We start from the raw sequence: 22,466 nt of genomic DNA, 5'->3' as shown, positions 1-22,466 counted from the left end.
TGAATTCTCTCCACCATAATCAGCAACCTGGTTATAGGATCAGAGGCAATTTGATTCAGGGTTGGGAGTTTTACTAGTCAGGGAGAGAGATGCTAGTGGAAGTATGAGACTAGTGAGGAGAGTGGTTGATGGATGGGATTGGGGCTGAGTAGAAATTTATACAGGGAGAGGGGGCTGGCTAACAGAATGTAGGAGTCAAGAGCTTAGGGTTATTGATTGATGAGATTCAAAAGACTGGTAGTGGAGTTAAAAAGAGCTAGATAGATGGGAAATTGGGTCAGAAAATATTACAGATGTTCATGAGTATTTTGGAGATGGAGCCATTCCTGGGGGTGATGAGGACTAAGTGTGGCCACAGAAATGGCTAGCTGGAAAAAATTAAAAAAAAAAAAAAAAAAGAAATGGCTAGCTGGAGTAACTGGAAGGGAAAAGGTTTTGTAGCTGAGCTTAAGGACCGAAGAGCTTAAGGAGGGTTGTCTGTAGGGATGGTGATAGCAAGACTAAGATTCAGGCAGTGAATGAGAGGAAATAGGGAAGTGGGCTGAGGGTGGGAGACCTAGTTTGAGAGCCAAGACCCTCAGGGAAACAATGACAGGACATTGTGACACTGGAAGGAATGCAGGAGGACAACATCTGCTGTTTCAAGAGGAGGCCCGTTCAAGAGCCAGATGTCAGTTACAACACAGAGATGGGTGAGAAATGTTTGAAGAGGTAGAGTGTAAATCTGTTTTCCCCCATTAGTGGGAGTATCTAGAGATCCCATTAGAAAGGGAGGAGAGAAAGGAGGGGCCTTACATTTTGGATGGTGTCCAAAATCAGCCCCGGCAGATCCGGATGGCTGAGAAGAGTGGGCAGTTCAGGCCTCAGAGAAGTTGCCCCAGCTTGGACTGAGCATGTTTTTAAGAACATTGGGTCTAGGTAGCTCTAGTACTGGGAAGACTGGAATGTGGATGGTCTACCAGATGGTAGACGCTGTATGCAGACCTTTGTGCTCAGTGCTGTCTTAAATCTGGTGAGGGGTGGTGGAATTAGGATGGAGGGCCTGCTGAGCAGAGACTGTGGTGTTTGGCTGAATAATGAGGACCCCCCCCCCCCCGCCCCCGCCGGAGAGATCCAGAAGTGTGGAAGAGGAAGGGTTGGAGATCTGTGGGCAGAGCTTTGCAGGAGTGGAGAGCCTGAAGTATACAGTTAAGGACTCATTTTGTACCCACAGGCTGTTAAAGTGTAAAAATGTTAGTTGCTCAGTTGTATCCAACTCTTTGTGACCCCATGGACTGTAGCCCACCAGGCTCCTCTGTGCATGGAATTCTCCAGGCAAGAATACTGGAGTGGGTAGCCATTCCTTTCTTCAGGGGATCTTCCTGACCCAGGGATCAAACCCCAGGCTGTTTCATTGCAGGCAGATTCTTTGCCATCTGAGCCACCAGGGAAGCCCACTTCACTTTTCACTTGAACCCACTGTTACGGCCCAGGGAAATTTAGGTTAGGATGCTCACTGGTGCAAAACTGCAGAGTGGAGAAAAGAAAAAAAGATCATTTTTCCATCTTTGGCCTTTGTACCATGCTATTAGAGGCAGTGTTGCTTATACACCAGAATAGTGATACTATTCCTTTGGTTTTTACTTAAAATTCTGTGACCCAAAGCATGAATTTATAAGTGGTAGGGCAGGTGGGCAGATAAATCTCAGTGACATACACCATGTTGGATTCAGAATAACCGGACTGCTCTAGAACCTGGAATATGGGGCATTAGAAGGGAGCATTTGTTTCACTTTGGCCTTTCCTGCTCAGTGGGAAGAACTTGACCTCTCATTAGACTGCTCAGTAAGATGGGAGGGTAAATGAAGGTAGCAGAGCTTTTTAAATCTCTGGTGGTCACAGGCTCACATGGCAACACTGAAGAGAGGAATAGAGAAAAGAAATCTCCACTTGAGTGCCTTCTATGGAATACAAGGCACTAGTAGGTTTTGTGTTATTCTGGCTTCCCAGGTGGCACTAGCCAGGTGGTGCTAGTGGTAAAGAACCTGTCTGCCAATGCAGGAGAAGTGAAAGATGCGGGTTTAATCCCCGGGTCGGGAAGATCTCCTGGAGGAGGGCGTGGCAACCCACTCCAATATTCTTGCATGGAGAACCCCATGGTCAGAGGAGCTTGGCAGGCTACGGTCCATAGGGTCGCAAAGAGTGGGACACAACTGAAGCGACTTTGCACATGCGCACGTAATCCTAAGAGCCCTCAGAGGTAGTATACATCATTCCCTTCATTTTGTAGGTGGGGACGGTTCAGTAACTTCTCCACAGTCGAAGATCAAGTGAGTGATGGAACCTAGGACTTGGTTTCAGATTTTTCTGACTCCAGAGTCTGGGCTTTTCCTTTTAATGGAGGACATAGCTTGTTGGGATTGGTGTGACCAGTCCTATTGGCCAAGGAAAGCTGAAGCATTTTGTAAAATGAGGGAGGCACTAAGGCACTTCTTAGAGAGTAAATAGAGTCTCTCAGAGGGAATGACCCTAAGGGAGTTGGAAAGCAGGTGTGGGGCAAGAGACAGCGGAGAGGATGGTTGGTCTTGATTAAGCCTAACTTATCTCTTGACCACCAGTAGGGAAATGGGGGTGGGGAGGGACAAGTTAGTAAGAGGAAATGGCCCAAGAGCCGAGCTCTCCAGGGTTTTCTCCCATGTCCCCCTCAGCAGCCCCCTCTGGACAGAGGCTCCGCTCTGGCTTTGTCGTCACATTCAGACAAAGGACTCGATGTAGGAAGGCAGGCTGGCCATCCAGAGCAGGTTTGCCTCGTGGAAAGGACATGTGGCTGAGAGCAAGGAAGGCCCAGCCAGGAGTGAGGAGATCTGTGTTCCAGTGCCGCTCACGATGAAGGGAACCATCATGGTAGGTAGAGTGATGCTCATTTATTCATGGAAGATAAATACTGATCATTTTCTCAGGCGGGCCTGAGAAGCACCCTTAAGGAAAGAGCAGGGAGGGACTCGACCTAAACAACTGACCTAGTTGGGGGTCTCAGCAAGGATCTGGAGCTGTTTTCTGATCCCTTGTGTCCAGGACCCCTGTGACTTGTGTTTGGGGGATATATATAGAGAGGGTAGGAAGCCAGGGGTATCAGACCCTTTTGGGGGGTTTAGCTTTTTCTGTTGGTCTAACATGGCACTGGACTTTGTAAGAAACAAGGGGTTCAGCTCTGTAAGTTGGAAGTCTTGGATATTTGACTCTTCGGGGTTCTCAGGCTCTTTCCGGAACCTTGTGAACTCCACCTTCAGGCTGGCCTTTGGCATCTCACATACAAACAGAACCTTGTTCTTTAGCTTGTTATGGATCCAGGGATCAATGGAGGCCAAAAGAATTAATGTTTCTTGTAGCTGCATTGAAACAAAGGCCCCGTGGCTGGCTCCCTTCAGGCCAGCCCTGGGTTGGTGGGGGGTGCGGGTGGTGGTAGTTCTGGTCACAGGTCACTCTGGGTCCCAGGGAATGAGGTCAAGGGACAACGTCTAAGGGTTATTCCCCTCCCCTCCCCGCCGGCAGAGGGTGTGTGGTGTGAGGAGAGTGGGAGAGGCTGGAGGAAGAGGAGGGCTGGGATGTCTTACACTCTTCTTCACAGACGCGTTCTTCTCCACATCCAGCATGTCCAGGACCAAGTGGAACACCTGTGGGCTGCGGATCCCCAGGACGCTCTGGCAGAGGCAGGATGAGGGCACCTCAGTAGACGGCCCAGGAAGATGCCCCCATCTACACTCTCTTCCATTCTAGTGCCCTCGTGATGACCCTGTGCCTGGACAGGAGATGTGGCTTCCCAGCTGCTTCCTTACCTTTGAGGGCCTGCCTCTGTACTGGGTTTCGGTACAATTTTTTTCACCAGAAGAGTCAAGATAGTTTCTGTCACATCTGAGCAATGCCCCTCACACCCTTCACCTGTCCCTTCTCCTACCCAGCTCCAGTCCTGCAGAAAAGCTTTCCCTGAACTCCTGGTAGGGCGGGAAGTCTAAAATAAAAAAGCTGGCAAACCACCTCCCCACACTTTGCAGCCCTTTATTCCCCTCAGTAGCTCTCCTGGACTGCCCACTCCACTGGCCATCAACACATCTGGTCAGAGTCGCGGAGCTGGCCTTACCAGAGAGACGACTGCTTCCCGCCGTTCTGTGGCATTTGAGCTCATCAGCTGCCTGAAGAGAAGGGAGTGAGTGTTTTGTGGTCCAGTTAAGGGGACGAGGAGGAAGACTGGCTGCTTCTTACAGTCCAGAGTGAGTCAGGCATAGACTGATGAGTGATGTTAATTTCCTTAACGTCCTTTTCTTGTTTCTTGGGTCAGGAAAGGGACTGGGCCGGGGGGTGGGGGGGGGGGGGAGGGAGGTCGGTACACCAGTTTTTCAAGGGGCACTATGTGATGATCAGGACTGGCATTTGTCCAGAACTTTACCTTTTACCAATCCCTTCCAAGTCCTCATCTTAACTTGAGCTTTAAATAGCAACACTGAGTGGTAGGTATTACCAGCCCCTTTTTTACAGATGAAGAAAAGCCTGGAGGTCAAAGAGTGATTTGGCCAGTGGCCTGGGCGATGCAGCTGAGAACAGGCAGTAGGTTCTTAGCTCTCACTGACCCTCTGTCCCCTTCCCACAGCCTAGGATTTGGCCCTGGCAGCTCCCAGCCCGAGCCACTCACGCCTCCACCAAGTTCAACATCGTGGACTTCATCTTGAGCTCTTCCACAGTTTCAGCAACAGCCTGCCTTATGGCCTGAGGAGAGGTTAAGATGGGACAAGGACTCAGGGATGTGCTCTTAAGTGCTTCCCAAACTTTTTTTTTTTTTTGATGTGGACCTTTTGAATTTGTTACAGTATTGTTTCTATTTCATGTTTTGTTTTTTTTGGCCACAAGACATGTGGGATTCTAGCTCCCTGACCAGGGATTGAACCCACTTCCCCTGCACTGGAAGGTAAGGTCTTAACCACTGGACCATCAACCTTCATTGAGTCTTTACTTTGTGCTGTGTGTATGGTCCTTGCCTCAGGGAGCTCATGGTCTGGTGGGGGAAGCAGACAAGTGAACAGGCAGTCAGACTCCTGAACTAAATGTAAGGGCAATAGGAGGGTCTCCTAGTTCAGTCTGGGTAACAGGAAGACTTCCTGGAGGAAGTGATGCTGCAGCTGAAACCTGAAGCATGGATAGGAGTTAACTAGGCTGAGAGGCTGGGGGCCAGCTTCCCTGGGCAGAGGGAGAGCAGGTACAAAAGCCTGGAGGCAGGAGAGAGTGCAGAGATATTAGGGAACAGAAAATAGTTCAGTTTAGCTAGGTGACCGTACAGAGTCTTCAGAGTGGGACACTGAGTAATTATACTGGGACCACGGGTGTAAGTCAGGACAGGGTGCTCCTAAGCACTGCTGGTGCGTGGCTGGGCACGAGTGTGGTGAGGCTGGAGAGTCAGGCGGGCCTTGGGCGGTGAAGGGCTATGTAAGCCCTCCTGAGAGCTTGGGGAGTAACTGAGAAGTTCTCTGCAGTGGTGAGCCGCAATCTGATTCACGGCTTAGGAAAATGTCTTTAGCAGTTCTGTGGCTGGCTTTGCAGCAAGCTGTAAGAGAGGTAAAAGCCAGGGAGGCAGGGTGATTCTGCTGGTGGCGATGGGAAGGCTTCCCATAGGAGGTGTGGCCTGGGCTGGCCTGGAAGGGGCGGCCGTATTCTAGTAGGCAGTAGGAGAGAGGAGCTCACTAGCGGAACTGAGAGCAGAGGCAGTCTCCCAGCTTTTGGAGGGGAGGAATGGTAGGGCATTCTCAGCTGAGGAGCTGCCCGCAGAGGCCAGACGGCGTGGAGACGGGCGTGTTCTGGTGAGTGTGATGCATGCCTCGGGGCATGCGTACACAGAAGAGCTATACACGACGGATCTTAAAGACCCAGATAACCATGACGGTGTGATCTGGAGCCAGAGGAATATCAATAACCTCAGATATGCCGATGACACCCATGACAGAAAGCAAAGAGGAACGGAAGAGCCTCTTGCTGAAAGTCAAAGAGAAGAGTGAAAAAGCTGGCTTAAAACTCAACATTCAGAAAACTAAGATCATGGCATCCAGTCCCATCACTTCATGGCAAATAGATGGGGAAACAATGGAAACAGTGACAGACTATTTTCTTGGGCGCCAAAATCTCTGCAGATGGTGACTGCAGTCATGAAATCAAAAGACACTTGCTCCTTGGAAGAAAGCTATGACCAACCTAGACAGCATGTTAAAAAGCAGAAACATTAGTTTACTGACAAAGGTTCACATAGTCAAAGCTATGGTTTTTCCAGTAGTTGTGTATGGATGTGAGAGTTGGACAATAAGGAAAGCTGAGTGCTGAAGAATTGATGCTTTTGAACTGGTGTTGGAGAAGACTCTTGAGAATCCCTTGGACTGCAAGGAGATCAAACCAGTCAATCCTAAATGAAGTCAGTCCTGAATATTCATTGGAAGGACTGATGCTGAAGCTGAAGCTCCAATACTTTGGCTACCTGATACGAAGAAGTGACTCATTGGAAAATACCCTAATGTTGGGAAAGATTGCAGGCAGGAAGAGAAGGGGACGATAGAGGATGAGGTGGTAGATGGCATTATTGACTCAATGGACATGAATTTGAGCAATCTCCAGGAGTTGGTGATGGACAGGGAAGTCTGGCTTGCTGCAGTCCATTGCGTTGCAAAGTGTTGGACAGAACTGAGCGACTGAACTGAACTGATCTTTGGGGGGCAGTGTGGTGGGAGCCAAGGCAGGGTGGGGGTCCTTTAGAGAAAGGTGAAGAGACAGGTTTGGGCTGCCTGGGCTTGGGAGCGTTGGTCTCACTTACAAAGAAGGGTTCGTTATATGTCTTCTTCCTGAGTAGGTCAAATGTGAGTTCTTCCAGACCATGTGCCTGGATCTGTTCCAGCCCAATGGCCTTGAGCATCTGGGTGGCTTCAAAACGGTGCTGAGGGCAGACACAAAGGACAGACCACCTTCCTCATCTCCCAGCACACCCTTGTGCTGGAGCAGGAAGGGTACTAGGCAGTTAGCTTACCTCCAGGACGCTGGAACAGGACAGCTGGTCCAGGATGCTCCTGACAACTGTGGCTGAGTGCACACCCATTATCTTGACCAGCACAGTGAGTGCCTGTGGGGGTGGGCAGGGCAGGGCGGGGTATACCAGACCAAGAGGCATTTGGGTGGCCACGCGCGCTTGAGGGCTAGGACTCGCAGGAAACAGGCAGAGTCCTTTCTCCCCCCTCTTGGCCTCATGAGTGAGGGCACATGTGCACACACGTGGGTGAATGGAATATACACAGGTCTGTGTACATTTGTGCCCGTGTGACCCACAGACATTCACAGACACACAGAGGAGCCTGCGGTGCTCCCTGCCGAAGCTCCTTTTCTCTGGGATGAGGATGGCAGGGTCCAGGGCCCACCAGAGTCAGCACCGTTTCCCCGGGGCTCCCCAGGGAGCCCGGCCGCGCGCCCTCACACCTTCATCTGCTGGGTCTTCGGCCCTTGGCGCAGGCACTGCAGCAAGTGCTCGCGGGCCACGTTGCTGTAGGGCCTCAGGGACCCCAAGCACAGGGCCGCCTCCGCCGCCGCCTTGTGCCCTGACTTCTTTATCAGCATCAGTAGCGCCAGCGCCAGCTTCTCTTCATCCTCCACCTGAGTCCTCTTGAGAGGGAGACAGGGCGGTTGGACTAGGTTTCTGGTCAGGCTTTGTTAGGAGGGCAATTCATGACTGCTTCCAGACCATTCTCCCTCTTCTCCAGAAGGAATCTCCTGTCAAGAGCTTAGTTTACCCACTTCCCTTCTTGCTGCCATCTGCTTGCTCCCAGCTCACATCCTTTCACTTCTCTATGACTTTTTCTTGTGGGTGGGTCAGCATTACTCTCTTTAATACCTCTGCTGTCTCAGCTCTTGGCATTTGAAAAAAATATACAGGTCATTGATGCCTCTCCTCTCATAACCTTGTCCTCGGCACTATGTCAGTCATTAATTCCCGCAGAGAGACTTTATCGTGACCTGTTACTGCACCTTCTCTATGACTCCCTCTCCTCCTGTCCTTCTGGTTCTCCTCTGATGTCAGCAGTTATTGTTATACCTACTGTAGAGTACCGGGAAATCTACTCAGTGCTGTGTGATGACCTAAATGGGCAGGAAATCCAAAAAAGTGTGTATGGGGCTTCCCTGGGGCCCAGTGGTAAAGAACCCGCCTGCCAATGCAGGAGACATGGGTTCGATCCCTGGGTTGGGAAGATCCCCTGGAAAGGGAAATGGCAACCCACTCCAGTATTCTTTTCTGGAAGATCCAATGGACAGGGGAGCCTGGTGGGCTGCAGTCCATGGAGCTGCCAAAGAGTTGGACATGTTTTGTCCAAGTTTGTTGACTAAACAACAGCAATATGTATGAATGACTGATTCACTTTGCTGTACAGTGGAAACTTAGCATTGTAAAGCAACTGTATGCCAATGAATTTTTTTAAAAGGGGTGCATTAAATAGCTTTACTTTGAACTTATTTCATTACCTGTATGTGAATATATATGTGGGTTAGTTATTCATGTATTTTTTTCTATCGTAAATTGTCTATAAAAGTTCCTTACATTTGTATAGTGTGTTCAGAGTGCTTTTATTTATTCTTATTGGTTTTTTTTTTTATTCTTACTGTTAATTGAATTCTTCTAAACAGGAATTGGAGTTTTTACTATCTAGTTGGCTGTTACATAAAAGATGAGTTCTTTTATGTAAGTATAGATGTACATGCGGGGGATTGTGAGGGATTATAAAAGTACATGGTCAGATCTATCACTTAGGCATTTCCTGTTATCTCCATTGCTTTTTTATTTTTTAAACTTTTCTTAATGAAATAATTTATCTGTAATTTTTATATTCTTTACTTTCAAATCCTTATAAATAAAAATGAAGTGAATGTTTTTTGAATATTTAATGCTAATATCACTCTATTTAAAAAGTTGTTGGACTGCACAAAGACTAACAATTCATCGAGCAACTTTGCCCTCCTCCTCACTTTCTTGCCTTTTTACCCAGCTTCAATTCCATGGTCCCTGAAATCCTTTACCCCCTTTATTGTACTCAGCTCCCCACCGAGTCTATGCCTGCACTTCCCAGAGGAAAACAAAGTTACGATGGCTAATCTTGCTTGAAGTATATGAACACACACGTTATGTAGGCCCTTAATGATGCTTGATGGTCAGACTGCTTTTCCCTGGGCAGTTCTCTTTCCCACCTTCCTAATTCATATTCCTTCCTCTGGACCCTCTAGCACTTCTTCCTCCATTCTCTTTAAGTTGATGACCTTGCTCCCTACTTTACTGAGCAAAATAAAAGCAACTAGAAAAGAAGTTCCAGAGACACTACCACTTGTGTCCAACTTCCAATACCTGAACCCATATTTCTTCCTTTCCACATTACTGTGGACCATGACTATCTAAAAAAGTCAATCTTGGGGACTTTCCTGGTGGTCTGGTGGCTAGGATTGCACACTCCCATTGTAGAGGGCCTGGTTTCGATCTCTGGTCAGGAGACTAGATCCCACATGTTGCAACCAAGAGTCTCCATGCAACTAAAGATCCCGCATGCCACAACTAAGACTTGGTGCAGCCAAATAAATAAAAATATTGAAAAAAATAAAGTCAATCTCTCATGTGTTTACTCCCATCCCTTCTCATCTTCTCAAGAACATTGCTGCACAATTCTTCCCACCCCCTTCAAAATGATCATTTTCCTCACGACTGGATCGTTACTCCTCAGCATCGAAACATGCTGTTATTTTCTCTTTTTCTAGAATTTATCCCTGCTGCTGACTACAGCTCTGTCCAGGAAAACTTGGACAGTTGCCCATTCTTGCCATCTTGCACTTCTTTCCTCCAATTTTCTCTTAACTCTACCCCATTCAGACTTTCACTGCCCCATCAGAAGAGTTCTTATTAGGATAATCAATGATCCCCACACGGTTAAATCCATTGTGTGGATTCTCAGTCCTTATACTATTTGATATGGTTGATTTGTCTCCTTTCCTTGATAAATGTTCTTCACTTGATTTTCAGAATATCATACTATTGGTTGTCTTCCTACCTGTGGACTACTTCTTAGTATTCACTGGTTCTTCCTCTTATCCCTGACCTCTTAACACTGGGCTGCCCCAAGTCTTGATTCTTGGTTCTTAGTGATCTCATCTCATTGAATGACATGATATGCTACCAACTCATAAATTTCTTCCATTAGTTCAGGTTTCTGAACTCCAGATTGTATATCCTGCTGCTTATATGTTGTTTCTTTTAGATGTACAGAAGACATCACAAACATAACTTGTCCAAAATTGGACTTCTGATATTACCTCCAAGCCTGTTCCATATGTAGCTTTTTCCATCTTGAAGTGAAGTCATGTCCCCATGGACTATACAGTCCATGGATTTCTCCAGGCCAGAATACTGGAGTGGGTAGCCTTTCCCTTCTCCAGGGGATCTTCCTAACTCAGGGATAGAACCCAGGTTTGATTGAACCCAGGTCTCTGGCACTGCCGTCAGATTCTTTACCAGCTGAGCCACAAGGGAAGCCCAAGAATATTGGAGTGGATAGCCTATCCTGTCTCCAGGGGATCTTCCTGACCCAGGAATCGAACTGGGGTCTTCTGGCATTGCAGGCAGATTCTTTACCAACTGAGCTATCAGGGAAACTCATTCTCCATCTTAGTTGATGACAACTCCATCCTTTCAATTTCAAGGCCAAAAGCCTTGGCTTCCTCCTTGTTGCCTCACTTTCTCTTACAGTTCACATTTAACCTGTCAGAGTTTTACTTTAAAAATATGTGCAGGGGATTTCCCTTGTGGTCCAGTGGCTGAGACTCCACACTCCCAATGAAGGGGGCCTGGGTTTGATCCCTGTTCAGGGAACTAGATCCCACATGCTGCAACTACAAGATCCTGCATGCTGCAACTAAGATCCGACACAGCCAAAACATACCAACAAATATTAATACTTATGTACATATTCAGAACTTAATAGCTGCTTACCAGCCCCACTGCAACCACTATGGCCCAAGCCACCATCGTGTCCCACCAGGATTGCTTTAACAACTCCTAACTGGTCTCTCTGCTTCCACTTTTGTCTTTCATCCCCTGCCCATCTTTCTTCAACATAGCAGTCAGAGTGAACTCTTTTTTTGGCCACTGTGCCACATGAGGGATCTTAGTTCCCTGACCAGGGATCAACCAGGGACTGAATCCAGGCCCCTTGCACCTGGGAGCACAGAGCCCTAACCACTGGACCACCAGGAAAGTCTGCCAGAGTGACCTTTTGAAACATAAGTTAGATCACATCATTGCTTTGTTCAAAAACCTATTCCACTCAGAAGAAAAGCTCAAGTACTTAAAAGTCATCCAGAAGGCCACATATGCTCTAGTCTCCTGTTAACGTCTTTGACCCAACTTCATTTCCTCCTGCTCTCTCTGTTCCCACTCCACTTCTGTCACATGGCCTCCTTGCTGTTCCTTGCCCATACCAAGCCTGCCCCTGCCTTCGGGACTTTGCTTCAATCCTTCCTATGCTGGGAATGCCTTCTCTCAGATATCTGCAAGGCTCACCCCTCACCTTCGTGCTTGAGCTCAAACGACAACTTCCACATGAGGCCTCCCCTGTCCTCCGTGTTTAAAATTGCAACTTATTCCATCTGCACTCAGCATTCCTGATCACTCTCATCACTCTACATAGCTCTTCCATTACCCTTGCTGTATCTAACATACTGTATAATGAAATTTACTGGTTGTTATGTGTCTTCCCAGGCTTCCCTTGTGGCTCAGCTGGTAAAGAATCTGCTGGCAATGCAGGAGACCTGGGTTCAATCCCTGGGTTGGGAAGATCCCCTGGGGAAGGGAAAGGCTACCCATTCCAATATTCTGGCCTGGAGAATCCATGGACTGTATAGTCCGTGGGGTCACAAAGAGTCAGACATAACTGAGTGACGTTTACTTTCACGTGTCTCCCCTCCACCCTCCCCTCACCCCACTGGAATGTAAGCTCTACAAAAGCTGAGATCTCTGCCTGCTTTGGTTTGCTGACGTATCCAAAGGGCCTAGGATGGTGTCTGGCCCATGATAGCTGTTCAATATATGTTTGTTGAGTAAGCGGATGTAATGAATTCTGTTTCATGTGGAGCAATGATGGGGTCAAAGTAAGAGGACCCTAAAGGGGAAAAATCTCAAGTAGTGTCAGCAGACTTTCTTGGTCTCTGTCCCCTCTGGGCAGAGGTTTTCCTTTAACAGTTATTTTAAGGATGATGATAATGATGATGCGTGGTCACTGAAAGAGCATAGGCGCTGGGACTTCCATGGCAGAGCAGTGACTAAGACTCCACGCTCCCAGTGCAGTGGGCCCAGGTTCAATCCCTGAATGGGGAACTAGATCCCACATGCCACAACTAAGAGTGTGCAGGGTGCAAATAAGACCTGGTGCAGCCAAATAAATAAACAAATAAATATATAAACATATATATATATGAATCTAGGCATTGAAGTAGGTGCTTTACATATATTATCTCATTTAATCTTCTCAACGATGCTATGACTACTATATCCATTTTAGAGATGGACAAATGACAACTCTGAAAGCTGGCTTTTCAGAGGTGGTATGACCAGTTCCAGGGCTACACCGATGATTCTGTCCAGGGAACCTATTCCACAGGGGACTCCACAAGGACATCGTCCCCCCCATCAGAGCTAGAAGCTAGGTTACACCCTCCCCGGCTTAACCCCAGCCAGCACCATTGATGACCGGTCCGACCTTGCCCCAGGGACTGACTCCCCCCCCAGTCACCTGATCTCTGGGGACAGTAGCCCAGGAATTCAGAGCTGCCCGAAGTGCTATCAGAGTATCCATCTTCTGCCCCTCATTTTGTCCCTTCAACTTCTTGATGAGAGTCTGGATCACGTCCTTTTTCAGGCATCCTGGGCAGGGAGGGGCCTCAGGTCAGGGTGGAGCCTCTGGGGCTGCTCCTCTCTGCCAGAATCCACCTGCATCCACTGCATCCTCATGACTTTGGTTCCAAGGACTAGGTCCCACGGTCGCCCGTCCCCCCAGGACCCCAGAGCAGCTGGCTAAGCATGACCGCAGTTCCCAGAGCCCGCTCTCCGTATTCCTCCTACCTCTTCTCCCTTTTCACCCCACCTTTCTCTCTCTGCCCAACAATCCCTCGGATAATTCCCAGACCTGCCAATGGCTAGGTTGCAGTGGAGGGGGGCCGTCCACTCCCTTCTGTCCTTCCCTAAAGGTGGATTTCGGCTACGCTGCCTCCTTCCTCACCTGACCCTACTGCCACCCGGGGGAGGACCTACTCACCCAGGATGGCCAGGGCTCGACAGGCCTCATACTTCACTTTCTCCGGACCGGCTTGGGCCTGATTTAAGAGGTAGGGGGTGGGAACATGCCCTAAGGTGGTAGAACATCAGGAGTGTTCAGGATCATCTCAGCTTAACTTTTCATTTTACAGATGAGGAAACCGAGGCCTAGAGAGGGACCTGTTTATGCTCAAACATGGGGTGCAGGCAGGGCGATGCGATGGAAGGACCATAACTTAGGAGTAAGACTTGTTCACATCCCTATCCGGGTCTGAGCCACGAGGCCTGGGGCAGGTCACCTGGCCTCTCGGAGCTTCCATTCTCTCATTAGAAAAATGCAGCTACTGATACCTAGTTCTAGTACCAAAGGATTTAAATGAGATTAAGGGTAAGAACACAGCCCACCCCCAGCCCCAAAGTCAACTTCTCTGTCAGACAAAGGGGATCTTCAGAGCCCCCCTTCCCCATCCATTAAGATCAAGCTGCCCTTTAAAGAAGACAAGGGCATTAGCTGGGCACAGGCCGCAAAAGGTGGCTGCCTCCTTCCAGCATCGGCCCCATCGTCCTCGACCCTGGTGGGCCTTGTCTGTGCTCAGGTGCCAAGGCTCTATAGACCGCGGGCCCTGTGTCCTCCTCTCCTGGACTCCGTGCAGCCCCAGACTCACCACCTGCCACAGTGCGTCCATGACAAACTTGTCTCTGACTCCCAGGCACCCCAGAGCCTGCAGGAACGGGGGAGAGGAAAAGGAAGCGAGCCTGGACACCACTGCCAGGAGCTGCCACCTTCTGGACACTGCTGGAGGTTGTTCTTGGAACATCAGTCCTCCCCGCGCTCCACCTCCAGCATCTTTCTCCTCTCCCCAGCTCAGTCAACTCCTACCTGGCCTGTAGCCACACCCCTCTACCCTTGCTACTTCTCACCTGTGCTGCGTAGAGCTGCTCATCCTCCCTGGGAGATTTCAGGCTTTCTGTGAGTTCCTGCCCATCCATGGAAGCCAGTGGAAGGGAAGAAAGGGACAAAGACAGTTCTACCACGCTTCTTTCAAAGTGGAAGGAGCTCACCCAATCCACTCTCCTCCCCCCACCCTGCTCCATTTTGCCAGCAGGGTCTGAGGGTGGAAGGATGGTGTGAGCCCGAGGTAAAGGCATCCTCAGAAAGAGTCTTCCCATTCTGCCCAGGCCCCCGCCATGGCCCCTGACCTTTAACCTTTGCCACTTCAGGGGATCCCCAGCAGGGTCTAAGGGCTTGGACTCCACCGGAGGCCTGCGAGTCAGCTTGCTCATGGGGAGATGGAGCTTTTGGCTGAGGGCACCCTCCTTGAGGTACCTCGGGAGAAATCACACAGGTAGCCCTGGCCCCCTCGTTCCCTTCCTCCTCATTTCACAGACTCTCCTCTGCGTCTGGTCCTCAGCCCTGCTCAGATCAGCTTCCTTCTACCCCAGGGTCTCCTCTGGGGTCTGTAGGATGATTTGCATCCACCCCCCCCAACAGCCCCATCCACCCCTTTCTTCTCTTTCCGTCCTTTCCTAGAAGATGGGGAGGGCGTGGAGAACAGGAAGGATTGAAACACACCTGGGATGATCTCTCATTTTCCTCAGTATCTTCTGGGACTCCCGCTCCTTTCGGCGATCATACAGGGCATACCAGTGCGTGTAGATCTCGGGCTTCTTGTAGTAGCAGTAAGGTACGGCATTCGGCTTGCTCGCGTGCTCCCTCCAGCACTCCGGACTTGGGGGGAGCTCTTCCTTTGGTGCCTGGAGGCGGGTGTGAGTGGTGGAGCAGCCATAGGGGACGTTTCTCAGCCAGGAAGAGGGCCAGGGTAAGAAGGGACTAGACGAGGGAAACACCCTTCAGCCTCTTGTCCGAGCTGAAGACACAGCCACCTCCTTGCCAGCTGTGTGACCCAGGCAAGTGACTTTACCCTTGCAAGTCTTCAGTCATCTCATCTGCAAAATGGGGCTAATCGTCCTTGTTCTGCACCCCTCCCAAGGTGGTCGTGAACGACTAACGACATAAAGTGTGGGAAACCGTTGTTGGTCTGTGAATTGATCTGAGTACAGTTGGCCCTCTGTAGCCACAGGTTCCACACCCATGGATTCAACCAACCATGGGTTCAAAATATTTGGGGAAAAAAAAATGCTCAGAAGTTCCAAAAAGCAAAACTTGAATTTGCCATGTACCTGGTAACTATTTACATACCACTTACATTATAAATAATCTAGAGAGGATGTGTGTAGGCTATATGCAAACACCACTCCATTTTATACAACAGACTTGAGTATCCGTGGAGTTTGGTATCTCCTGTGGATACCAAGGGACAACTGTCTACAGTTCAGTTAGCTGAGAATCTCAAGGGACTTTGAGAAAGTCATCTGGGGACTCCCCTGGTGGTCCAGTGGATAAGAATCTGCCTGCCAATGCAGGGGACACAGGCTTGATCGCTGGTCTGGGAAGATCCCGCATATCAAGGAGCAACTAAGCCTGTGTGCCACGGCTACAGAGCCTGCGCTCTGGAGCCCATGAGCCGCAGCAAGAGGGGCCACCGCAGTGAGAAGCCCACGGTGAAGAGTAGCTCTCACTTCCCATGACTAGAGAAAGCCCGCGTGCAACAGTGAAGACCTTGTGCAACTAAAAAAAAAATGTCGTCTGGGCAAGGAGATGAAGAGGCCAGGGACACGGGAGATGTGGAGTAGAGAGGGGTATTTTGGGCCCCCGCTCATTCGCTCAGGCATTCAACAGATTTTTATTGAGCACCTACTATGTGCCAAGCACTCGGTGCTGGGGAGACAGTTATGCCTGTCCTCATGGAACTTAATAGTTTCATTGGAAAAACAGGATTTCTTCAAATAATCTATCTTAGACACGTGTGAAACTGAAGCTCTGGTTGTGGCCAAGGGTTTTGGATGGGTCAGGGGATTTCTCTGAAGACTTGATGAGGATTCATTCTTGTCTCTTCTCAAGGCTCTCTTTCTCTACAACTCTCTGAAAAAGGGCTTCAGCTAGTGGTTCCCAGTGGGGTGACCGAGATGATCATAATGAGTTTGCAGATGATTGTCATGCCTTAAGAAAATGGGACATTGACTCACTGTAAGTAGGGTTGTCAGATTTTGTAAGGACCAAGCAAATAAAAAACAGGATTGAGACTTCCCTGGTGATCCACTGGCTACAATTCCAAGCTTTCATGGCAGGGGACCTGGCAGTGGGGGGCGGTGGTCAATCCCTGGTCAGGGAATTAGATCCCACATGCCACAACTAAGACCCAGTGCAGCCAAATAAATCAGCTTCTCTACTTCAATTAAGAGCAAACAAACAAACAAAAAAACCCCCAGGATGTCCCATTGAATTCTGATTCCAGGCAGCGAAGGCAATATTTAGGACATAGGCATATTGAAAAAAAGTCATTGTTTATCTGAAATTCAAAAATTAATCATTATTAAGCAACTGCCTGCACAGCCAAAACCTTACAGATGTTATCTCACAGCCACTAGACAAAGGGAGTGGGGTAGGGCTTGGCTGTGACAGAGGCTACTCCTGCGGTTCAGAGAGGGAAAGCCACTTGTCCAAGGTCACTCAGAGTTAGTGGCAGCCCCAGGGGTGAGAGGAGAGTTCTAAGCGTGTGTTCGTGTTAGCCACTCAGTCGTGTCCGACTCTTTGCGGCCCCATGGACTGTAGCCCGCCAGGCTCCCCTGTCCATGGATTTCTCCAGGCAAGATTACTAGTGTGGGTGGCCATCCCCTTCTCCAGGGGATCTTCCCGACCTAGGGATCGAACCCGGGTCCCCTGCACTGGCAGGTGGATTCTTTACCGTCTGAGCCACCAGGGGAGCCCGCAGCGTTCTATGAACCAGCCTTAATGGGAAGGGGTGGTCTGCTGACCCTCCTCCCCCAACAAGGCTCCCAGGGTGGCGGAAGTCGGGGGTCTTACCTGGTGACAGGATAAGGGCAGTAAGACGGGAGCTGCAGCTCTTCTGAGTTCTGTGGTGCAAAGAGCCCGAATGGACAAGGGTGAGCTGAAGAGCTGTCCTTCCGGGCATTCACTTATCAAGCATTAGCATTTAACTGACCTGATACCGGGCACCAGAGAGGTAAAGAAGCCATGATTCCTGTCCTTAAGGGACTCGTATGTTTCTGGTGTCTTGGTCTGTGGAATAGCAGGATTACCACAGCCTGGGAGCTTCTCAGAAATGCAGAATCTCTCAGGCCTACTAAGTCAGGATCTTTATTTCAGTAAGATTCCTACGCATGTTGAAATTGGAGACACACTGGTCTGACAGGGTGGTTCTCATCCCTGGCTGCGTATTAGAATTATTTAAGGGAATTTTTTAACATGCCTCAGTCCTGCATCAGACTAATTGAATCAGATTGTCCAAGGAAGGGACCTAGGCATTTTAGAAAGCTTCCCAAAGGATTCTAATGTGCGGTTAATGGTAAAAATGCTCAGTGGTTCTCAAACTTCAGTGGCACTGGAAAAAAACTGTAAATCTTGTTTTTTGTTTGCTTGTTTTGGGCACGCTGAGTGGCATGTGGGATCTTAGTTCCCTGACCAGGGATTGCAGTGGACGCAGAGTCTTAACTACTGGACCACCAAGGAAGTTCCTGGAGGGCTTATTAAAATGCAGATTTCCTTATCCCCAGATGAAGACTCATCCCCAGAGTAACTCTGGGGTGTGGTCTGAGAATTCACTTTTTGGGTGGGGTGTGTGGTGTACACCGCACATGGGATCTTAGTTCCCTGACCAGGGATCGAACCTCTGCCCTCTGTATTGGTGGCACAGAATCAACCTCTGGATCGCCAGGTAAGTCCTGAGAAGTTGCATTTCTAATGAGATACTGATGCTGCTGCTCTTGGGAACATATTTTGGGAATCACTGGTCTACTGGTGAGATAGAACCGTTTACTGGGGATTCACGAAGGGAAATAAATGTGAGGATGGATAAAGGCATAGGTGGTTTCGATGAGGGGTCCTAAACTGGTGGGGAGGAGCAGGGAGGGTTTCCAGAGGAGATTATCTACAAGCTAAGTCTTCAGTGCAAGTAGGAGAGGTAGCCAGACAGATGAGAGGAAGGACAGTGGGCAAGAGGAGCACCTTGAAACCTTGGAGTTGTGAGGGTGCAGAGCAGACGAGGAAGCAGAAGCTGGGGCGTCACAGAGACATCCCGCCTTAGAGGGCCCTGGGAACTTACCTTGAGGGGTGTACGGAGCCTTGGAAGTACCCAAGGATCCGCCCTGACTCTTCCCATAGACTTGCTGACATCACCCGGACTCCTGCCTGGGACTGGGGGCCAGGGAGCTTTCCTTTCCAGGTCCCTATCCCCGACTCCACTCCTGTCCATTCTAACCTCACCTTTGGTCCTTCCTGGATATTCCAGCCATGGGCACTTGAACATCGCCCTGCTGATGTCAGAGATGTCAACTGATTTTTCGTAGGCCATCCTCTTCTCCTGCGGGGCGGGGGGCAGAGGGAACCTGGGTGGGCGAGGGGACTACAGGGACTGCTCCCTTGTGAGAGTTGGGGCAGAGCTCGGGGAGACCTGTCATCTGTGGCACAAGAGGGACTAGTGAGGCGTCCGGGCTTCTAGGGCTAGAAGCCTCCGAGTGTTGAGTGAGCAGATCACCTAGGTGCATGGAACACTATGGTTCTACTCTGGAGCCCCAGCCCTGGCATCTACTGGCCTGTAGCTTGAGCTAGTCGCTTTCCCTCTGGGAACTTCACTTTCCTCATCTGAAAGGAGGAAAGCTATGCCTGTCTGGCGAGCTCGAGGGGCAGTGGTGAGGCATAAATTAGAAAAGAAAGTCAAAGCACTTAATGAAACTCAAGCTCACATAGCCCTTGTTATTTGTCTCCTCTGAAGTGTTTATTTTTTTTTTAAATTTTCAAAAACTTTTCCTTTTGTATTGGGGTATAGCCAGTTAACAAAAAATGGTATGCCAATATAGTATATTAATGCATATATATGGAATTTAGAAAAATGGTAATGATGACCCTATCTGCAAGACAGCAAAAGAGACACAGATGTAAAGAACAGACTTTTGGACTCTGTGGGTGAAGGCGAGGATGGGATGATTTGAGAGAATAGCATTGAAACATATATATTATCATATGTGGAATAGATCGCCAGTCAGGTTCCATGCATGAGACAGGGCACTCAGGGCTGGTGCACTGGGATGACCCTGAGGGATGGGATGGGGAGGGAGGTGGGAGGGGGGTTCAGGATGGGGACACATGTACACCCATGGCTGATTCATGTCAATGTATGGCAAAACCCACCACAATATTGTAAAGTAATTAGCCTCCAATTAAAATAAATATAATTAAAGAACAAACAAACAAACAATGGTGTGATGGTCTCAGGTGAACAGGGAAGGGACTCAGCCATGCGTATACATGCGCCCATTCTCCCCCAAACGCCCTCCCATCCAGGCTGCCATATAACATTGAGCAGAGTTCCCTGTGCTGTCCAGGAGGTCCTTGTTGATTATCCATTGTAAATATAGCAGTGTGTACATGTCCATCTCAAACTCCTTAACTATCCCTTCTCCCGATCAGACACATACCTCCTTCTTTGGCGGCAAGAGATAGAACTCTTTTGGTTGTTGTTCATGAACACATTTATTTCATTTTAGGAAAAAATGTGAGTTTTTAAAACTATATGAGGACTTCCCTGGTGGTCTGTTTTGCTAAAAGTTTTACTTTTGTTTTAGGTTTGAAGTCTTTGTTAACAAAATAAACCACTTGATACAAACACACAATATGCGATTCCGATATTTAATAGAGAATTGTTTGGCTTAATTTCAATATGCAGTCACGGAAAGTAAAATAAAAAGAACAGGAAAAGGTAATAGCATATACATCACCAACTTGGGCTGAAAACCTGCATCCAGACTTGAATGCTGGGAAGTTCCAGATGACAGCAATCTGAAGCCTGAACAAGACTACCTCCATTTTAATTTTCCTAACATGGTCTGGTGGTTAAGACTCCATGCTTGCTTTTCAGGGGACACAGTTTCGATTCCTGATTAGGAAACTAAGATCCCACATGCTGCTTGTGTGCTGCCAAAAATTAAAAAATAAAAGTAAAAGAAACCCTTGGACTATTAAAAAAAATATGAACAGCAATAATAAAAATGCAAATGTGGATAGACACTCAATTAACATTGATAAGTGGAAATGTTATCTCAAAGTCTATCAGCTGTACATCGGCTTGCATTGCCACCAGCAGCCCCCGGCTGTAGTCCTGCTTGCTGAGCCTCTGCTTCTGGTTGAAGGTTCTGTGTCATTTGTACCACAGAGAACTCCTTTGATTGCTTGCAGTGATTGCTACACCGCACCCCAATGCTCAGCACACAAGGGGCAGCTCGCTCTGAGAAACCGCGGCTGCTAAGTACTCCGACGGGACTATCACTTCCAGTAAACGGACATCACATGCCTTGATGTGCCACGTTAAGAAAGACAGCGTCACCTTGTGGTGGAAACTTTTCAAGCTGACTCTCCTTATGAAGAAGCAAGCAGACAAACCCCTCTTAAAAAATATTCTACAAAAATCCAATCTGAATTCCTACGAAAATAACAATGTACTTAAAGACAAAGTCTGTTAAAGGACATGTTAGCTAAATTCAATATGTACTTGAAATTGGGTCCTGGATTAAAAAAAACAGTGACTATAAAGGGCGTTACTGAACAGTTGTGAGGATTTGATCATGGATGGTATGTGAGAAATTAATACCTTACCAGTGTTAAATGCTACTCATTCTGTGCTTCTGTAGAATGTCTTATTACTAGGAGATGTATGCGAACTGTTAAGGGGGAAATGATATCTCATCTGCAACATTTATTTCAGAAAGAAATATGTATGCCAACCACCCATATGACACATGTGTGTCACACACACATATTTGCACAGATAAAATGTGTATGACAACCATCCATATATGTGTCACGCAGGCACACACAGACACATATGCACAGATAAAGCACATAGATAAAGTAATATTTGAATCTAGATGGAGAGTATATTCTTGCAAATTTCAGTAGGTTTGAAATTTTGCAGATTGAAGATGGAAGAAAAAAAAACACATCAGCTTTGGCATTGGACCTTGGACCTGGTGGGTCTAAATGTTCATTGTACCCTCTCCCATGCCCCATTTTTTTTTTTTTTTTTTGCTTTGAGGCCTTGGGCAAGTTATTTCCATCTCCTGCCAAGGGTTTTCCCCCCACTATAAACAGGGTTAGTAATACCCTGTCCCAAAGGGTTGTGAGGATGACGGATGGTGGATGTAAGGGGCTGGCAGTGCCTGGCACAGAAGGAGTGCTCAGTCAACACCAGCTTTAATTATGAACATATATTTTGCTAAAACAGGCTCACAGGGAGGAACACACCAATGGGAAAGTTGGAATACTCCCACCTGCAAAGTGCTGGTACCGTTGCAGAAAACCACAAAATCCCCCCTTCTCTTTATTTGAAAGAACTGAGGTGTTTGGGAGCACCATGAAAACCCATTCCAGGGGCTTAAAGAAACCCACTGCAGGTAAGGAGTTGGGTGGGCTTGGGAGGAAGCCAGCAGAGTAGGCAGAAGGGTCAACCATCATCTGGGGAAGCAGGGAGGGGTGCGGCAGGGAGGGACAGAAACTCTTGGGGCTCTGGGGCTGGGAGATATGACTGTGGTCTTCGCTTGGAGTAGAAAAGCCACTGGTCACTTTATCTGCGCTGTCCTGCCCAATGCCTTCTCACAGAGCCTGCTCCCCTGGCTCTGCTCACAGCCCCCAGATCCAGGCTGGACGCCCAACGGGACAAGCCCTGGATCCAAGGCTTGGCTCATGAGGGAGGGGGGTGGTTCTGGAGAGGAAATCAAACCAAGAGCCAGCTTTGTGATCGCTTTGAGAATTTTAATGAAAAGCTGATTTCTCCACATTTGCCAGTCCAGCCTTCCCCAGGGAGCGGCCGAGATGGGGGCTCTGGTCACGGGCCATGACGTGACCCCAGCCTCCCTCCCTCCTTCCCCTCCAGAGATGCCGACATCCTTTCTGACTGCAGAGCGGTGAGCTTAGAGACCTCCTGTGCACAACGGCAGAGCCCCCGGAGCCCTGGGGGGCTTTTATAGCAGCTGCTGCTGCGAGGGGTGGAATCTG

General features: G+C 48.7%; 1 protein-coding gene across 2 annotated transcripts; it reads right to left on the bottom strand.

The window, feature by feature from the left end:
• Nucleotides 1-687: 687 nt before the first annotated feature.
• On the bottom strand, nt 688-18,919 carry HEATR9 (HEAT repeat containing 9). Of its 2 annotated transcripts, XM_020902324.2 has the most exons (15): nt 18,684-18,919; nt 17,265-17,314; nt 14,913-15,094; nt 14,540-14,666; nt 14,261-14,317; nt 14,005-14,061; nt 13,341-13,398; nt 12,819-12,949; nt 7,477-7,659; nt 7,034-7,126; nt 6,824-6,943; nt 4,667-4,740; nt 4,118-4,169; nt 3,594-3,680; nt 688-3,368 (listed from the first exon to the last, which is right to left on the bottom strand). In XM_020902324.2, exons 1-15 carry the CDS (start codon nt 18,769-18,771, stop codon nt 3,000-3,002), a joined length of 1,728 nt encoding a protein of 575 aa, XP_020757983.2. In that variant the 5' UTR covers nt 18,772-18,919; the 3' UTR covers nt 688-2,999. The 2 variants fall into 2 exon arrangements, with proteins under 2 accessions (XP_020757983.2, XP_020757984.2); XM_020902325.2 differs by lacking the exon at nt 14,005-14,061.
• Between the last annotated feature and the right edge of the window lie 3,547 nt (nt 18,920-22,466).

Source organism: Odocoileus virginianus, chromosome 17, assembly GCF_023699985.2.
Source record: "Odocoileus virginianus isolate 20LAN1187 ecotype Illinois chromosome 17, Ovbor_1.2, whole genome shotgun sequence".
Classification (NCBI taxonomy): Eukaryota; Metazoa; Chordata; class Mammalia; order Artiodactyla; family Cervidae; genus Odocoileus; species Odocoileus virginianus.
Note: the sequence above shows the minus strand (reverse complement) of the source record. Positions and strands in the feature narration are given on the sequence as shown.

Bases quoted from the DNA above. Each gene is read 5' to 3' on its own strand.
- HEATR9 (XM_020902324.2), bottom strand. From the start codon at position 18,771: ATGGCCTACGAAAAATCAGTTGACATCTCTGACATCAGCAGGGCGATG. The intron at 4,170-4,666 runs GTGAGTGGCTCG...CCTTCTCTTCAG, and splicing joins ATGTTGAACTTGGTGGAGGC to GCAGCTGATGAGCTCAAATG. The intron at 3,369-3,593 runs GTAAGACATCCC...GTTTCAATGCAG, and splicing joins ACGCGTCTGTGAAGAAGAGT to CTACAAGAAACATTAATTCT.